At 36.0% G+C, this 17,089-nt stretch overlaps 2 protein-coding genes across 2 annotated transcripts; both read left to right on the top strand.

The window, feature by feature from the left end:
- Nucleotides 1–1,092: 1,092 nt before the first annotated feature.
- Nucleotides 1,093–2,173, top strand: LOC133682010 (large ribosomal subunit protein P1-like). The gene is made up of 4 exons (XM_062105237.1): nt 1,093–1,252; nt 1,411–1,489; nt 1,612–1,824; nt 1,927–2,173. Exons 2-4 carry the CDS (start codon nt 1,421–1,423, stop codon nt 1,981–1,983), a joined length of 339 nt encoding a protein of 112 aa, XP_061961221.1. The 5' UTR covers nt 1,093–1,252; nt 1,411–1,420; the 3' UTR covers nt 1,984–2,173.
- Nucleotides 2,174–4,823: 2,650 nt separating this feature from the next.
- LOC133681927 (uncharacterized) lies at nt 4,824–16,101 on the top strand. Its single transcript, XM_062105130.1, has 19 exons — nt 4,824–6,450; nt 6,985–7,296; nt 7,428–7,667; nt 7,786–7,906; nt 7,970–8,127; nt 8,270–8,903; nt 9,279–9,343; nt 9,457–9,558; nt 9,650–9,792; nt 10,126–10,181; nt 11,048–11,706; nt 11,812–12,002; nt 12,127–12,433; nt 12,902–13,183; nt 13,290–13,399; nt 14,475–14,808; nt 14,964–15,368; nt 15,455–15,695; nt 15,778–16,101. The coding sequence occupies exons 1-19, from the start codon at nt 5,044–5,046 to the stop codon at nt 15,801–15,803; spliced, it is 5,793 nt and encodes a 1,930-aa protein (XP_061961114.1). The 5' UTR covers nt 4,824–5,043; the 3' UTR covers nt 15,804–16,101.
- Nucleotides 16,102–17,089: the final 988 nt, after the last annotated feature.

The following is a 17,089-nucleotide window of genomic DNA, read 5'->3' as shown; positions in this document are numbered from 1 at the left end:
ATATATATTTTTTAAAATACATCAACATGTAAACATTATTATTATTATTATTATTTCATATTATAAAAAAATCAATACAGCCCACAATGAAATGAAACACGGGCCACCTATTTTATAATACTTAAAAGAACCTTTTGTTTTTTTTATCCTTTCCGTGTCAAGCATAACAATGTTATTTCCTTTTTCTTTCAAATCATACAAGAAGGATCTGTCGCTTTTGAACCATGCATGAATTACACTTAGGATTCTTAAATGGTTGACAAGATTTGAGCAACCCTTAAAACCAGTTCTTGAAGTGAATTAAATCTCATTTTTTGAAAGCTTCATAAGACTTGTACAATTTCTTAGATTTAAGATTAACAGTCTTTGTAAATAACCAATAGATTCATGAATTTGAACCAAACGGATGCAGTCTTCAAGTATTAGCTTTTCGAGGGCTGGGAGACCGGAGAAGGCTGAGGTTCTAATGAGCTCATGCGAGTGATGGAAATCAAGAACAAAAGAACTTTCAATTTTGAAAGAAACTGCAAAAATAAATGAATTTAGTTGTTATCAATTGAAAACGAGAGAGATAGCTATAGAAAGAGATTAGATACATACCGGTTTGCCTTTCCAAGCATCAACTAACACAGCTTTTGGATAGATCAAGAACTACCAACTTCCCCAAGCACATGTGATTTTGTATGGATCTCATAGGGAATCCATGCCAACATAACCATATCAAAATCTTGGGAAAGTGCTCAAACTTCCATGAAAAGTAATGTAATTTAGTTGAAGAAATTTTACATCTAGCATTTTTCTAAAAGCATCCGTGTTGAGGATGGGAAACACACTTATTCGACTTGTTTGTAATTATCCCCCATCAGAAAAGTCAGAAAGCCATTGTTGAAAGAGACAAGCCTGCGGCGCTTGCTGCGAACCAATACCAAACGGGCTCTTAACGGGTCAACGGAGTAAGAACTTTTGGAAACATGAGGGCTGATATTGACTATTTAAAATACATGGGTCGAAGTGTAACATAACTGAATATATGGGCGTGAAAATATAATCTATCGCCATGCGGGTATTACATAATGGGCCTAGCCTTTATAACACTGAGCCCCGTAAAACACTCAAGCCCGCCTCAGACAGCTTCTAATACTCCTCTCTCGCTCTGATTCCCAAACCCTAGATACTATTCTTTGTTGCAGCAGCGCAGGCGAAGGTTAGGGCACAGACAGAAGCAACCCATCTCAGATATTATTTTCACAAGGTAAAAGCTCCTTTTCTCTTCTCAAAATCAAAATTATTTACGCTCTTTATTTATAGATAGATGGATATATGTGATCGTTCTACTTTTCTGTGTTTAAATTGATAACTGTGGCAACTTTGTCTGTTGATTTCTTATATTTTCTTTGATGATTTTCATAGTTAAAGAAAGATGTCCGGTAGCGAGCTTGCTTGCACTTACGCTGCTCTTATTCTCTTTGATGAGAACATCCCCATCACTGTATCCTTCAAAAACTAGATAAATAATACTATTGCTATCCGGTTTCTTCAAATAAGTTTTTAGGGCTTGTGATTTTTTTTTTATAAAGCGGATTTCTTGGATTCTTTAACTATTGCTAATAGGCAGAAAAGATTGCAACATTGGTGAAAGCAGCCAATGTGCAAATTGAATCTTACTGGCCAGGCTTATTTGCTAAGCTTGCTGAGAAGCGCAACATTGAGGACCTCATCATGAATGTTGGCTCTGGTGGTGGTGGTGCTGTTGCTGTTGCTGTTGCTGCCCCAGCTGGTGGTGCACCCGCTGCCGCCGATGCTCCCGCCGCTGAGGAGAAGAAGGTGAGAAGAAAGGATCAAATCGGATTTGTTGAATTGGGTGGTGGTTGTTTGAGGTGCTTGATATTTCTAACTGTTGTGTGATTTGTTTTATGAATTTTACAGGAACCAGTTAAGGAGGAAAGTGAGGATGAAGACATGGGATTCAGCTTGTTTGATTAGGAGCTCCTTTCAGAATGCACAAGTCCTCTGCTGCTTTTAGTGGTTTAAAGAGTACAATTTTTGCACCATATTGCAGTTTTTTGTCGTTATAAATATTTTATTGGTGAATGTAAGACTTGTTAGAGAATCCTGTATTTTTATCTTCCTGACCTGATGGTGCTTCTTGATAAAATAGAAGTTTTTTAGATGAGTTTTGATTCTTATGATGTGTCCTAGTGTTGATCTGACGGGTCACTGTTGATGGCAGGTTTAATTATTTGCTATCCTGCTGCATGTTTAGATAGATCAGTGTAATCTGATATTTCCCTTTGAATGCTTCAAAGAGCTTTTTGTCATTGGCTTAAAAATGGTTTTGTTTTAAAGTTCTTTTCCAAACTAGACAGGTTCCGTAATCTTCAATTCTGTTTTTTTTTTGTTAAGTTTCTTGGTCAATTACAAATCAATGACATTATTGTTTGTCTACGCAATGATATTAGTGTCATGTACAGGGCATCTTTGCATATCATGCAGCAGCTATCAACCCATGTTGATACTTGATAGTAATGAGTTTTTATGATTTGGATTGTTGTATTTGCGTATTTTCTTTGAAATATTTTGCTATGCAAGAACTAGAATGCCTGTCTTTAGCTATTTGCTTACCCGGGCAAGTCCGGGGACCATTGTTGATGCCCGATACTCTTCTGCCGGGTGTATGCATGCATTCTGGGCAATTGTGGTAAATCGAGTATGCTACTTCTATAGATGTTTGCTTTGCTAACGCTGTCATCCTGTATTGAAGTGATTAATAGCGGCATCTTTATTAAGTTATAGTTAAAACCCGAACTTGTCAATCGAAATTTATTGGATTTACTGCTCTTGTAATGTGCGAAGTGAGAGCATTTAACGTTTTTCTCCATGGAGCCTGCGTGCTGGCATCATGGATACCATTGATGGTGGCATGGGGTCATAAAAAATTTCTGAGCTGTACTGTTCTTATAATGCAGAAGCAGCTTACCTGATTTGGTCTTTAGAGACTGTATAACATTTTAAGTGTTTATTTTTATAATTTTGATGTATAAATGTTAAAAATTAAAAAATATGTATTTTAATATAAGCAAATTTGTTAAAAAGTATTCTGCATCATATATAAAACACATACTTTCATTCTTGGGGAACTACAAATTTATTCCGTTCCAAACTTTTAGAAATGTAATGTAGAAGATCACAGTGTTATTTTAGTCCTTGTAGTTTCTGAAAAATTATTTTCGTTCCTGAATTCTATTTTTATTTATAAATTGGTCTTTATTAGAAATTTATTTTAGTCCTCTGGGATATTGTTTTGCAAGCATGTCTTTGTAAGGTTACCCTTTCATCGTGTAATGGTTCATAAAGTAACTTTCTTATGCAATGCTTGTAATGTAATGAGTTATTATTATTTTAATCCGTGTACTTTATAAAATTTATAATTCAGTTTATGATAAAAAAAAAATTGCAAGCAGGTCCTTGTAAGATTACTCTTCATCATGTAACGGTTCATTGCATCACTTTTTTTATGTAATGCTTGTACTGTAATAAGTTATTATAATTTAAATGATCAATTATATTATAGTTTTAAAAATTACACGACCAAATATAAGAATGTAATCATCATTACTATTAAAAAAAGGAGTTAATGTAGCTTTAGCTACAAGTTATTATTCAATGGAATAGTATAATTATAAAATTACTCTTAAAAAAAAAACCTTTAAACTAGATATTAAGGGCAAGGTAATCTTTTCATTATAACACAATTATCTTTTACAAATTATATAGGGTTAGATTGGTAATTTCATATTTTATATAGTAAAAATACTCAATTAACCTATAATAAAACAATATAATGCCTAATACTCAAGGATAATTTTGTATTTTAAAATTTTATAGGAAAAAAATTTATTTTCATAAATTAATTCAAATAAAACAAATAGTAATCAAAATAACATTGATCAAATTCAAAGAAAAAATAAATTAAAGGGTTACTTTGAAAATTTAGAAATCAGAGATGTATTTCAAGGAGGTGAGAGAACAAAAAAAAAAAAGACTATTGGTTCCAAGCTGAAAGTCATTAAATCACACAACGTTTAGGGATGAAGGAGTTGCTGAGACGGTTTGAAAGCTGTCTCAAAAGCTATATTTTAGCTGCTGAAAGCTTTTTTATACATCGTTCAAGTAGCGCGACCATAACCTTTTCACTGGCATGTACAATGCATGCATTAACTATTTTTTTTTTAAATATAATATTTATATTTATTAAATTATCAAACTACTTATCTTTTAACTTGATAATAACTAGAAAATCAAAATATAAATACAAAAATATCCCTGAATCTCGATTAAAAGTTTTTTAATTATAAAGGTAATTTAGTTATTTAAATACACTTTAAAAGTGAAAAATATGAAAAAAAAACCCTAGATATGAATTTAAGTTTTATTTTGCTTTTAAGAATGATAGTTAATTCAACATGTTTTAAAAATTAATTTATTCTCTATCAATATGTTAAAGACTAGTGAATCCATGTAAAAAAATTGAATTTCTTGCAACAATTTATTAAGTTTTTGTTTTTAGAAGTCATATTGTTTCAATCTTTGTAATGTCTTGGTGACAACTACCCTTGTTATTAATTTTTTAATTTTAATACTATTAAAAAATAATTTAGGTAATATTTGAAGTCGTTGAGCTTTTAAAAAATTTAATTTTTTAATTTTATATTATTTTTTAATTGTTTTAATATATGAATATTAAAAATAAAAAAAATTAATATTTTTTTTAAATAATGACTACTAATATCCCAAACATTTCCTTAAACGAGGGGTCGTTGATTTCATACGCCGAGTTGTCGGCTTTTTATTTTTTACTTGCAGTGATACCGTTGGCGAAGAAAAGTAGAAAACTGTGGAGATGATCGGAGCAATTCCGTAGCCCGGTCTCAGAGGAAGAAGCAAGAAATTTCTCTACCGTGATGACAAAGCAGCCTTTTCTTCTGCAGTCACATACATAAATGAACAAACATCATCCTACCGGATAGAAAATAGAAAATAAACATGACTAAGAAACTAACGAGTACCAAACTCTCTATGGAACTCGACCTTGACTCCTTCCTTAATTCTCATTCCACCTCCGATTCTGACACCGATAACACCTCCGTCCCTCACCGTACTCTCGATGAAATTCTCAACGACTCCGATTCCTCTTCCCCTCCTTCATCCCCACCCTCCATCAAACAATCAGATCTCCCTCCCTCCCACCTCCAACACGCCGTCTCACTAGATTCCTCCACACAATCACAAATTATCCAGGATCAATTAAAACCCACTTCACTTACTCGAATTACTAATTCACCGTGGCGCCTTCCTCCTCCGTCTTCTAGACAGTTGCCATCGCTTTTCGGTGGAGTGAGATCGAATGCGAAGCCAGGGGCAGCCCTTGCAGCGGCAGCTGCTGCCTCTCGTTCTGTTCCGACACCGCATGCCGCCGCGATCAAATCCAGGAGATTGAGCAGCGGGAGTGGAACCTTCCAGACGATTCTCGATATAGCAGAATCAGGCTCCAGTGGTGGTGGCGATCATGAAATTGTGTCAAATTCATCGAACGGAGACTCAATTGAAAGATTCCAGTCCCAGTCAGAGGATAAGATGGGTGGATTATTTCAATCTGCTACAGCAGAGAATGCGATTCCGAAGACAGAAGAGGATTTGAAGATTTCACGTGAAAGTGAAGGAGAGCCAGTTTTTCAAATCGAGGGGGAAGTACGGCTCAGTGATGATAGTGGTCAAGATATGTTGCATAATACTGGTTCGACCTCGAATTCTGATGCTAACTTAAATTTGGATGATGAAAATGCAGCTTCTGTTTCTAAAGATAAATTTGTGGAAGTGAGTGATTCGAGTGAAGTAGATATTATTAACTTGAATAATGTTGATTCCTTTAAAGACGAGGCGTTGAAAGGAGAGGGAAATAATTTGGAAGAAAATATAGACGAGGTTAAAGATGACGGGGTAGGTGTTTTTACTATTGGTGATGGTGATGATGCAAGTTCAATGAGTGATATTTCGGAGCTTGTAGAGGAGAGAATCGAGCAACTGGAGAGTGAGATGATTAGTAAAAGGGCGGAGAAGAAACGGAAGTCTAGTCTGAAGCCGCTTGAATTGGCAGAAGAACTCGAGAAGAAAATGGCCTATACTGGATTGCATTGGGAGGAGGGTGCGGCTGCTCAGCCTATGAGACTTGAGGGTGTTCGGAGGGGGTCAACTACTTTAGGATATTTTGATGTTGATTCTCATAATGTTATTACACAAACTGTTGGTTCCCAAACATTTAGGAGAGATCATGGTTCACCTCAAGTTTTGGCTGTTCATCTTAACTACATTGCAGTAGGAATGTCAAAAGGTGTCATTGTTGTTGTCCCTAGTAGATACTCTTCTCATAATGATGATAACATGGATGCAAAGGTTACTTCTGTTCACTCATATTGCTTTTAGTTTATGTTGCATGTGGCTTTTGGCTTGCGTCTTTTTAATTAGTGGATGTCTTTGCCTTCTGTTTTCTTGATTTTATTGAAGGATGGGAAGGTTTGTTCTTTTGAGGGTGCAATTAGATACGTGCTTCCTGAGACGAGACATATTTTGTTCATAGATGCAATGTGGAATAAGGAAATCCTAGATCCAGCAGTAATTTGAAGGACTTTCATAAATGTACTTGCATGGGATTATAGTGTTTCTTCTTTGAAGTTGTGCTTTAGGCATGGGCTTAATTTATATGCGTGCATAAAATCTTTGTTTTCTTTTCTCAATAGACTCTTCTGGCTCCTGCTTACTAGGAAATTCACTGTAGTGAAACAAACATCTAATGCTAACTGAATATCCAATTTTCAAGGAAAATCACAGCTGCAAAACATTTTCATTGTCGATATTTTGCAAGTAGGTTCTTGTTTATCCTTATAGTTAGTCAGCATCACCCACTGAACCATCCTACTCCTTTTCCAGATGCTAATGCTTGGTTTGCAAGGTGATCGATCTCATGCCCCAGTGACTTCCATGTGCTTTAATCAGCAAGGAGACATGCTCTTGGCTGGTTACGGAGATGGTCACATTACTGTTTGGGATGTCCAGAGGGCATCAGCAGCAAAAGTTATTACTGGGGAGCATACTGCACCAGTTGTGCATGCATTCTTTCTGGGCCAGGATTCTCAAGTTACTCGTCAGTTTAAAGCAGTTACTGGTGATAGCAAGGGTCTGGTTCTGCTACATGCTTTCTCAGTGGTTCCCTTGCTTAACAGGTTCTCGTTCAAAACACAGGTAAAGACACCATTCTAGGCTAATGGTGCACGCCCATGCCTTGCAGTAAAATGTGTTAATCTGAGTCAGCATTTGGTAGGTATGTGTTGTACTTGCCAAATTAATGACTTAATGTTAATTGATTGTTATAGTGTCTTCTTGATGGACAAAGAACGGGCACTGTGTTATCAGCTTCACCCCTTCTTCTTGATGAATCTTGTGGAGGTGCTTTGCCAGCCACACAGGGAAATTCTTCAGCATCATCCACCAGCATTAGTAGCATGATGGGTGGTGTAGTTGGGGGAGATGCAGGTTGGAAACTATTCAATGAGGGCTCTTCTTTGGTTGAAGAAGGTGTGGTCATATTTGTCACTCATCAAACTGCTTTGGTGGTATGAAGTCCCTGGATAATTCTGCAAGTTCCATGCACCTTTTGTTTTGTGAATTAATGTTTGCTTATTTGTGGATGTTTATTCTTCACAATTTGTTGAAACCATGCCTTTTTTACAGGTTAGGCTCAGTCCCAGTTTACAGGTATATGCACAACTTTCTAGGCCAGACGGAGTTCGAGAGGGTTCCATGCCTTACACTGCATGGAAATGTACCACACAATCACACAGTTCATCACCTGGTATGGCCTGCAGAGTTTCTTAAATTTTCTAGTGGACAGTATTCTAAAAAGAATTTGTTGCAGACAATGTTCCAGAACATGTGGCAGAGAGAGTCTCATTGCTCGCAATTGCCTGGGATCGAAAAGTGCAAGTGGCAAAATTGGTCAAATCTGAGTTAAAAGTTTATGGAAAATGGTCCCTTGACAGTGCAGCCATAGGTGTGGCTTGGTTGGATGATCATGTATGTGTTTTTTTTTGGCAAATCTATTTGTTTCTAGTTTGTTCACTGTTTATTGTCTTTGCTTTCTCCACTACACTTGCGCATGCTCTGTGGTTTATTTTATCTTTAAAACTTAAGTTATTGAGGATTGTTCCCTTCCCAGATGCTGGTGGTTCTCACGTTAACAGGACAACTATATTTGTTCGCAAAGGATGGCACTGTGATTCACCAAACTAGTTTTGCTGTTGATGGTTCTAGGGGAGATGATCTAGCTGCATATCATACACACTTGATCAATATCTATGGGAACCCTGAGAAAGCTTATCACAATTGTATAGGTGTAAGGGGAGCTTCTGTGTACATACTTGGACCAACACATCTTATTGTTTCCCGCCTTCTCCCATGGAAAGAGCGTATTCAGGTTCTGCGAAGAGCAGGTGACTGGATGGGTGCCTTGAACATGGCAATGACACTTTATGATGGCCAAGCTCATGGTGTTGTTGACCTTCCTAAATCAGTAGATGCTGTAAAGGAAGCCATAATGCCATATCTGGTAGAGTTGCTTATGTCATATGTAGATGAAGTATTTTCTTATATCTCAGTGGCTTTTTGCAATCAAATTGGAAAAGCGGAACAACAAGATGACTCAAAGACTGGAAGCAACTCAGTGCACTCTGAAATAAAAGAACAGTTCACACGTGTCGGTGGTGTTGCTGTAGAATTCTGTGTCCATATACAGCGGACTGACATCCTTTTTGACGAAATTTTCTCTAAATTTGTCCTTGTTCAACATAGAGGTACCCCTTCAGATTACATAAAATTCTGTGCTTATTTGGTTAATTCTGGACTTTGAACTTTGACTGCTCCACCATGTAGCAATTTTGAATCCATCAATTAGATGCTAGTTGTATTACATTTCTCTGTCACTTCTTGTGGCTTGAGTTTTATAGATTGGATGTAGCCTCTTCCTTATTGTTCATTTTGTGCTTGCTTAAGTTTTCTTGTTATGGGTGTCCAATTTTCTACAATTAATGCTATGAAGTGAATGCCTTTTTCAATAAATTGATGCTGCAAATTGCATGTACTTTTCTTCTTATTTTGATGCTACATGCGATGATTATCCTGTTGAGTGGAAGCCTCAGTTTTTGAATCTTTATTTTTCTGTATTTTAGATACATTTTTGGAGCTTTTGGAGCCATATATATTGAGGGATATGCTGGGGTCTCTACCCCCTGAGGTATTGCTTGATGCTTGTTGTTTTGTTGACCCTCATTGATTTTTCCAATCTGGTTGCTTACTTTTTCACTGTAATGTCTTTTCTTTCATCTTCCTATTCTTACACCTTTAAAGATTATGCAAGCCCTAGTAGAGCATTACAGTAGCAAAGGGTGGTTGCAGCGAGTTGAGCAATGTGTCCTTCACATGGACATTTCCTCCTTGGATTTTAATCAGGTTTTTCTTAATTGTTCCCTTGTTCAACCTATACGTTTGCTATAGTTTTTTCACCAAGAATGGTGAATAATCATCGTATATTATCTTTTAGGTTGTCAGGCTATGCCGGGAGCATGGGTTATATGGTGCCTTGGTGTATCTTTTCAATAAAGGATTAGATGATTTCAGGACACCTTTAGAGGAGCTATTGGTTGTTTCAAGAACTAGTCAACAAGAGACTGCTGCTGCCCTTGGGTACATGGCCTTAACCCATGACAGATTCAATAAATTAAAACTTCAATGATTTCGAGTAAATGTCATCCTGCATTAAATATATCATCTATAAGCTTACTAACAAGGCAGTGATTTTCACATGTCAGGTTTTGACTGGGGAAATTCTTTTGCATGAATTTAATTTTCCTAAGTGAATTTAATTGAGAATCACACTACATAAAATTATCCAAGAAAACGAATCACGTCAATTTACCTCCCTCTTCACTTTAATCAAAAAATAAATTGTAAGTTGATTCGTTGACCATGGCTTCTCTATTCTGTATGGTTACCCTTTACTACTGAACTCAATTACAGGTACAGGATGCTTGTTTATCTGAAGTACTGCTTTTTAGGTCTCGCCTTTCCACCAGGTATCGTTCAAGTTATGATAGACCTTGATTTGATTCAACCATTACAAAATTCTCTCCTTTTCAATTCTTGTCATTAGATAGATTGTCATAAAAAACTTTCAAATCAACTTCTAAGTTGGGTATTTAATGTTCTGAGAATTGAATATTGAGGAGCACTAGATTATTGTCAAGCCTTTTGTGTGTGCACGCATGTGTTTTTGAAAACAATTTATGCGAGCTCGGAGTCATTATTTTCTGAAGACAGCCTGCATTCACACTTTAGAATGGTGCCAAGTTCTGGATAGCTTTTGCTCTTTAAATTTGATATATGAAACTTCTAATTTTATATATTTGTTTATTAAGACAAGTAAGAGGCTCTTGTTGACAAAATCAATATTTGTTTTTTGTAAAACAATAATATCTTTCATGATGTTATAATTTATAGTATAGATAGCTAGCGTCATGTTTGAAGTTTTTTATTACAATCCTTTTCCTATTTATTGGCTCAGCTTTTATCCAATCCAGTTCTTATATAAGTATATATTGATCATGGTACTGGCTATTATGTAACTTGATACCCACTGCATGATTTTTTGGCTAGTGTACTCTGATAAGCATAAACTTTCTAAATAATTTGTCATTACATGATATTTCTTGTCAACATTTTATCCTCATCTATAACAGGTTGGTTAAACTTGAAGTTTCTGCATGTACGAGGAACTTTGGCCGTTCACTCTCAAAATTAATATTTCCGTTGTTTAAACCAATGATGAACTGCTTGCATTTTGGAATAAATGATCACAAGTGGCATATGGATAAAGTACATGTTCAATGTGTAATTTGGTTTTCATGAATGATTATGAAACTTTGAAGCATTGTGTTTGCAGGACATGGGGCTCTTCCTGTCACACGTCTGTCATCTCTTAGGACCGAACTTGTGCAGTTTTTGCTGGAGAGTTCCGATGCCTCTAATCCACAGGCAGTGTCAAGAGGAACATACCTGAACCTGTATCATCTCTTACAGTTAGATACTGAAGCAACTTTAGATGTTTTGAGGTGTGCTTTTTTAGATGGTGAAAATCTGAAACGTGAGTTCTCTATGCAAGATGGTGCTGACACAAGTATGGAGGCTAAGCAAGAAAACAATATTATGGCTGAAAGTCAGAATTTATGGATTCAGAATACTATAAATGCTCTTGTTCAAATTACCGAAAAACATATATCCCGAGCAGATGAGTCTGCTGTTGATAATGTTGATACTCGATTTGTGGATACATGGCCCTCAAAGAAAGACTTAGAAAATCTGCTTGAATTCATTGCATACCATGTTGCATGTAGGAAAGCTCATGTTTCAAAAGTTGTGCTGAGTCAAATTTTGGAGTACCTGACATCAGAAAGTACTGTCCCACCAAGTGTTCCTGCACACATCATTGAAACTTCAAAGGAGAGAGAGAAACAGGTGCTTGCACTTCTGGAAGTGGTGCCTGAGACTGATTGGAATGAGTCTTATGTGTTACAGCTATGTGAGAAAGCACACTTTCACCAGGTATCTATGCCATGATCACATTTGTGCTATTGTTTCAGAGAGTGTTTCTTATATCAAGTTCTCTTTTTGGTAGCATCATGCCATTGGCTCTAATATGGGTTTCAGGTTTGTGGCTTAATTCATACCATCAGACATCAGTATCTTGCTGCCTTGGATAGCTATATGAAAGACGTAGACGAACCCATTCATACTTTTGCCTACATTAACAATATGTTAGAAAAGCTGGGTGACAATGATAGTGGTGCTTTTCGATCAGCTGTGATTTCTAGGATTCCTGAGTTGCTTGTCTTAAGCAGGTAAATGTTTTTAAATTTTTTTGTAAGAAGACATGTCAATTTTTACTCTCTTATTAAATATCCTGTCAGATTTCTGTTATTTGGGAACTTTCTTCTCTAATCGATCTTATGATTTTTTTTCCAGAGAGGGAACATTCTTCTTGGTCACTGACCATTTTCGTGCTGAAAGTCCACATATCCTCTCTGAATTACGCTCTCATCCACAGAGTCTTTTTCTGTATTTAAAGACTGTCATTGAGGTTCATTTGTCTGGAACCTTAGACTTTTCTAATTTAAAAAAAGCTGATGATATAGATGTTGCTGATGGAAGAAGGGTGAAAGATCAGTCAAAAGGACTCACAGCTTATCTGGAAAGGATCTCTGATTTTCCTAAGTTCATGCGGAATAATCCTGTTCATGTGAATGATGATATGATTGAGCTTTATTTTGAGGTCAGCCCATCTACTGTTATCCTAAAAGCAATTGATTGGATTTGAATGACATTGCAACAACACTCCCTCTGAAACAGTAAAAAATTGTCATGTATTTTTTTTTGAGGGTTTGTGTTCAGTCTGATCGCATGTCTTCGTAACTCTTAATTTTGTCTCTTCAAATTTGCTCTCAAGGTGCGCCTGAAAGGAAATGAATAAGCTCAAGTGTTCAATCAAATAAATGTTGTATTGGTTTTGGTCGTGATGTAGGTGCTGCCTTTTTTTTTTCCTTGTGGGATATATCATCTACGTGCAATTTTATGCAATTATTGCTTGACTAATTGCATTGTTTTTATCAGAATTATGTTTGCTATGATAACTTCTAATTTCCTGCACTTCTAATTGCTGCTTTTTTACTTCAGAATTTTCAAGAATGGTGTTATCACTTCTTGGGTTAGATTCTTAGTATTTTGCATTTTGCTCTTGCAGCTATTATGTCAGTTTGAGCGCAATTCAGTTCTCAGATTCTTAGGGACTTTTGATAGCTACCGGGTGGAACATTGTTTACGCAAGTGCCAGGAATATGGGATAATAGATGCTGCTGCCTTTTTGTTGGAAAGGGTTGGTGATGCTGGAAGTGCTCTTTTACTCACACTTTCTGGTCTCAATGATAATTTTCCAGAGCTAGAGTCAGCTGTGGAAAGTGTGGTTTCAGATATGAGTGTTTCTGCCAGTAGTGATCATTACAGCACTGTTTTAAAATTGAAAGAGGTTGACAGATTTATGGAGTTTTATGATATGGTTTTATTTTTTTTTTCCTGATAAGAAAGCATGCTTTTAATGGATGTTTAATGCACTCTGCAATATTTATCTTCAGGTGGACAACATACGCAGTATATTAAATGCCTGTATTGGATTATGCCAGCGGAACACCCCTCGTTTACAACCTGAGGAATCTGAGATGCTCTGGTTCAGATTACTTGACTCGTAAGCTCAATATAGATTATTAATTTGATTACATGCATTGTGTGACATTCTATATATAACAGTAGTTTGCTTGTGACTCAGACAAGATTTTTCATATTTCTTCTACCTTTTTTTCTTCTCTCTCTTCAGTACATCTATTAAAAAATCCAAATCTTTGGTCACCATGCAGAACATTAACAAGCTGTCTATGATGTAAGAAAAAGTTTACTGATTGTCGACTCACCTTTTTTCTTATTTTTCTTCTATTCTCCTAGTGAAAGTCCACATCTTTTGTTACCGTTCAGAACATTAACTAGCACTGTATGATATACGACAGAACACTTCGAGTACTATAGCCAGCTGCCAGGATATCGCTATGTGTGCTGTGTTTTGCCTGTGCATAGTTTTGAAAGAGGAAGCTGAGAATGTTCCTGTCTGCATTTTATGTTTTCTTGCGTTAACAAATGCTGTTCTATTGTTGGTAAAAGCACACCTGGGCATGCTAATGTGTACCTTTTCATCTTCTATTATATTGTTGGTAAAAGCACACAGCTCTCTTAAGAGCAAAAACACCTTTTCATATAAAATAATCTTTTTTTATTTGATTTTGCAGCTAAAACACATAATGCATGTGGTTTTTGACAAATCTCCAAGAATGACAATGTGAACCTTTTCATCTTCTTTTAATTTTGTATTATTTGAGAATGTGTGAGATTAACATCTGGTTAATAGGAACTGCCATAACTAGTGATATATTCATTCTGTAATGGAAGTTATCACTTGAAATAAGTCAACAGATGAGCAACTGTACAAAGCACTCTTTTTTAATTAATTGGTCAAGTCAACCACTGTTTTGTTTGAATTTCAATTTCTCAATTGCATCTTATGAGTTTTCTTTTGGTAATTTCTATATTTGCATTAAGAGAACATGCATCTCCTTTTAGATCTTGTATTATTCATGCTTCTGGCTTTGCTCCACCAGTCCTTTATGCTTGCTGTTTTATCTATTTTACATTTGCCAAGAATGATATTGTTGTGGAAGGGAACAGTACATGCATTTTTCATTTCCTAATTTTCCACATATATAAAACTGCAGGTTCTGTGTGCCTTTGATGGATTCCTATTCAGATAGAAGGGCATCAAAAGCAAAGAATTACGGTGGAGTGCTGGGTGAAGTTCTGGGCTCCCAAGAGGATGATGGGGCATGGGTAATCAAGTGGAAAATCTCCAGATCTTGCAAAGGTGCTCACTCCTTGAGGAAATTGTTTTCTATGTTCATCAAAGAGATTGTCGAGGGGATGATTGGATACATTCACCTTCCAACTATCATGTCAAAACTCCTCTCTGATAATGGTAGCCAGGAATTTGGTGATTTCAAAATTACGATACTGGGGATGCTTGGAACATATGGCTTTGAAAGAAGAATTCTGGTATATATTTATGATCTATTAACTTGGTCATTTGAATTTTTTCTTTATCTATTCATCTTAGAATTTGTCTTTTTTATGAACTTTGTGCCAGACGGTTATGAGCTGTTCAACCTTAATTCACAAATTTCTACTAACTCATATTATATGCATTTTAGGATACTGCCAAATCCTTGATAGAGGATGACACATTTTACACCATGAGCTTACTAAAGAAGGGGGCGTCTCATGGCTATGCTCCCCGAAGTACTGTATGTTGTATATGCAACTGCCCACTTGCAAAGAATTCCAGTTTCCGTATTCGAGTTTTTAGTTGTGGTCATGCAACTCATCTTGATTGCGAACTTGAAAATGAGTCATCAAGTAGGGGCCACTTATCCGGATGTCCTGTTTGCTTGCCTAAGAAGAATACTCAAAGGGGGGCTAGAAACAAATCAGCACTTCCGGAGAATGGTTTAGTGAATAAGGTTTCCGCGAGACCACGGAGAGCACATGGAACTAGCATTTTACACCCACATGAAGATTTGTTAGAGAATTCCCATGGGCTTCAGCAAATATCACGGGTAAATGAGTAGCTTAATTGTTATTGTTACACCTCTCATGGTTAGAAGTTGTTAATTGATCAAAACTCATCCTGAATTTTCTGCAGTTTGAGATCTTGTCTAGTCTCCAAAAAGATAAGAAATTAGTACAGATAGAAAGCATGCCTCAGCTGAGGCTTGCACCACCTGCTGTTTATCATGAAAAGGTGAAGAAAGGACCTGATCTTTTAACAGGAGAGAGTAGCAGTGCTCTTGCAGAAGTCGAGAAACCAGGCAAAAGGAGGCAACCCAGAGAGCTAAAACTGAAAGGGTCATCTCTCCGGTTCCCACTAAAATCAAGCATATTCGGTAAGCTTTGTGATCGCTCAGTTCGTGTTGGTAAAATTTTGTCACAGAGATGCATCTTAACACCTGGATGATGCTTTTGCAGGCAAGGAGAAGACGAACAAAGGCTGACAGTACTAGCTTGTATAGACTAACAAACTGTAGAAATTGAAAACCGGCTGTCCATTAGCTCATGAGTTTGTCATCAACGATGCTCTCACTTGGCTGAGGTTTTTTTCTAACCTATGTAGTCTCTCTCATTCTGTTTTGTTTTTGTTTGTTTTTTTCCGTGATGTATAAAATATTCTGTGCAGTTGTCTTGTAACCATGTAGGAAAAATAAATTTTGTATGTAGTGGGGGGAGTAAATTTGGTGATAAATTAAAAACCTTTTAATTTAAACAAGTTAGGCTCGTTCTTGCCTGCATCAATTTAATGGTGGAGTTTGATGTTCGCAATCCGAAACTACTGTTACCTTTCCATGGGATGGAAAAACTGCTCTTAAAGGCTTGAATTTTTTAAGCTTTGATCGGACGGTTATGAGCATTCTGCTGGAAAATGGGATGGATACTGAAGCAATATGTTGGTGGCCTTGTCGGGGATTAAGGATGATGCTACGAGTACTATTATATGTGTTCCACCAAGCACCAACTGAACTGAGGATGCTGTAACAAATTATTATGCATGGCAAATTGTAATAGGTGCATTCTGGAGGAAAATAAAGGAAAGCCTGCAGATTGCTTAGAACGGCCACACTGGATAGATGGTAGGTTCAGAGGTTTAAAATTATAGAAGCAATACCAAATTTGGCCCTTGCTGTGGGTTGGTTTGCCATTGAGTTCTTTAATTAGAGTTTGTAGTATTCATATTTCTTCTTCATTTGTCATATTTCTTTTTTCAGAACTAAATAAATTGTTTAACACTAAGCGAGTTCAATTTAATCTCTCATGCTATTTTTGCAGTCTAGAATAGAAATCTACCATGAGTTTTAAAATATGTATTAAGAAAAGTATCTACTACAATAGCTTTGACCAATTTTACATGAAAAATAAAAATTTTAAAATTAATTGTTATTAAATGATTCAAAAAATCCATAAAAGGGGGGAAATTACCATGATCAGTTTAATTTTTTTATATAATATTTTTGAAAATTATAGTTTACATTCTAATTTTATTACATGCATTATAGTTTACAACCGCAATTATCCTATAGCTTAGTTTATTTTACGCACTGTAATTTTTTAAAATACAGAGGGTAGGTGTAAAAACAACTAAATTATAGGATTATCAGGTTAATTTTTTCTAAAAATTTAAAAATAAAAAGAATAAATAATCTAAGACCATGTTTGTTTAAAACAAAATGGAAGGATGGAAATGAGAAAAGATAGATGAGTTACTAATAATTTAGTTATAAGTTAT

This window comes from Populus nigra, chromosome 2 (genome assembly GCF_951802175.1).
Source record: "Populus nigra chromosome 2, ddPopNigr1.1, whole genome shotgun sequence".
NCBI lineage: Eukaryota > Viridiplantae > Streptophyta > Magnoliopsida > Malpighiales > Salicaceae > Populus > Populus nigra.
Note: the sequence above shows the minus strand (reverse complement) of the source record. Positions and strands in the feature narration are given on the sequence as shown.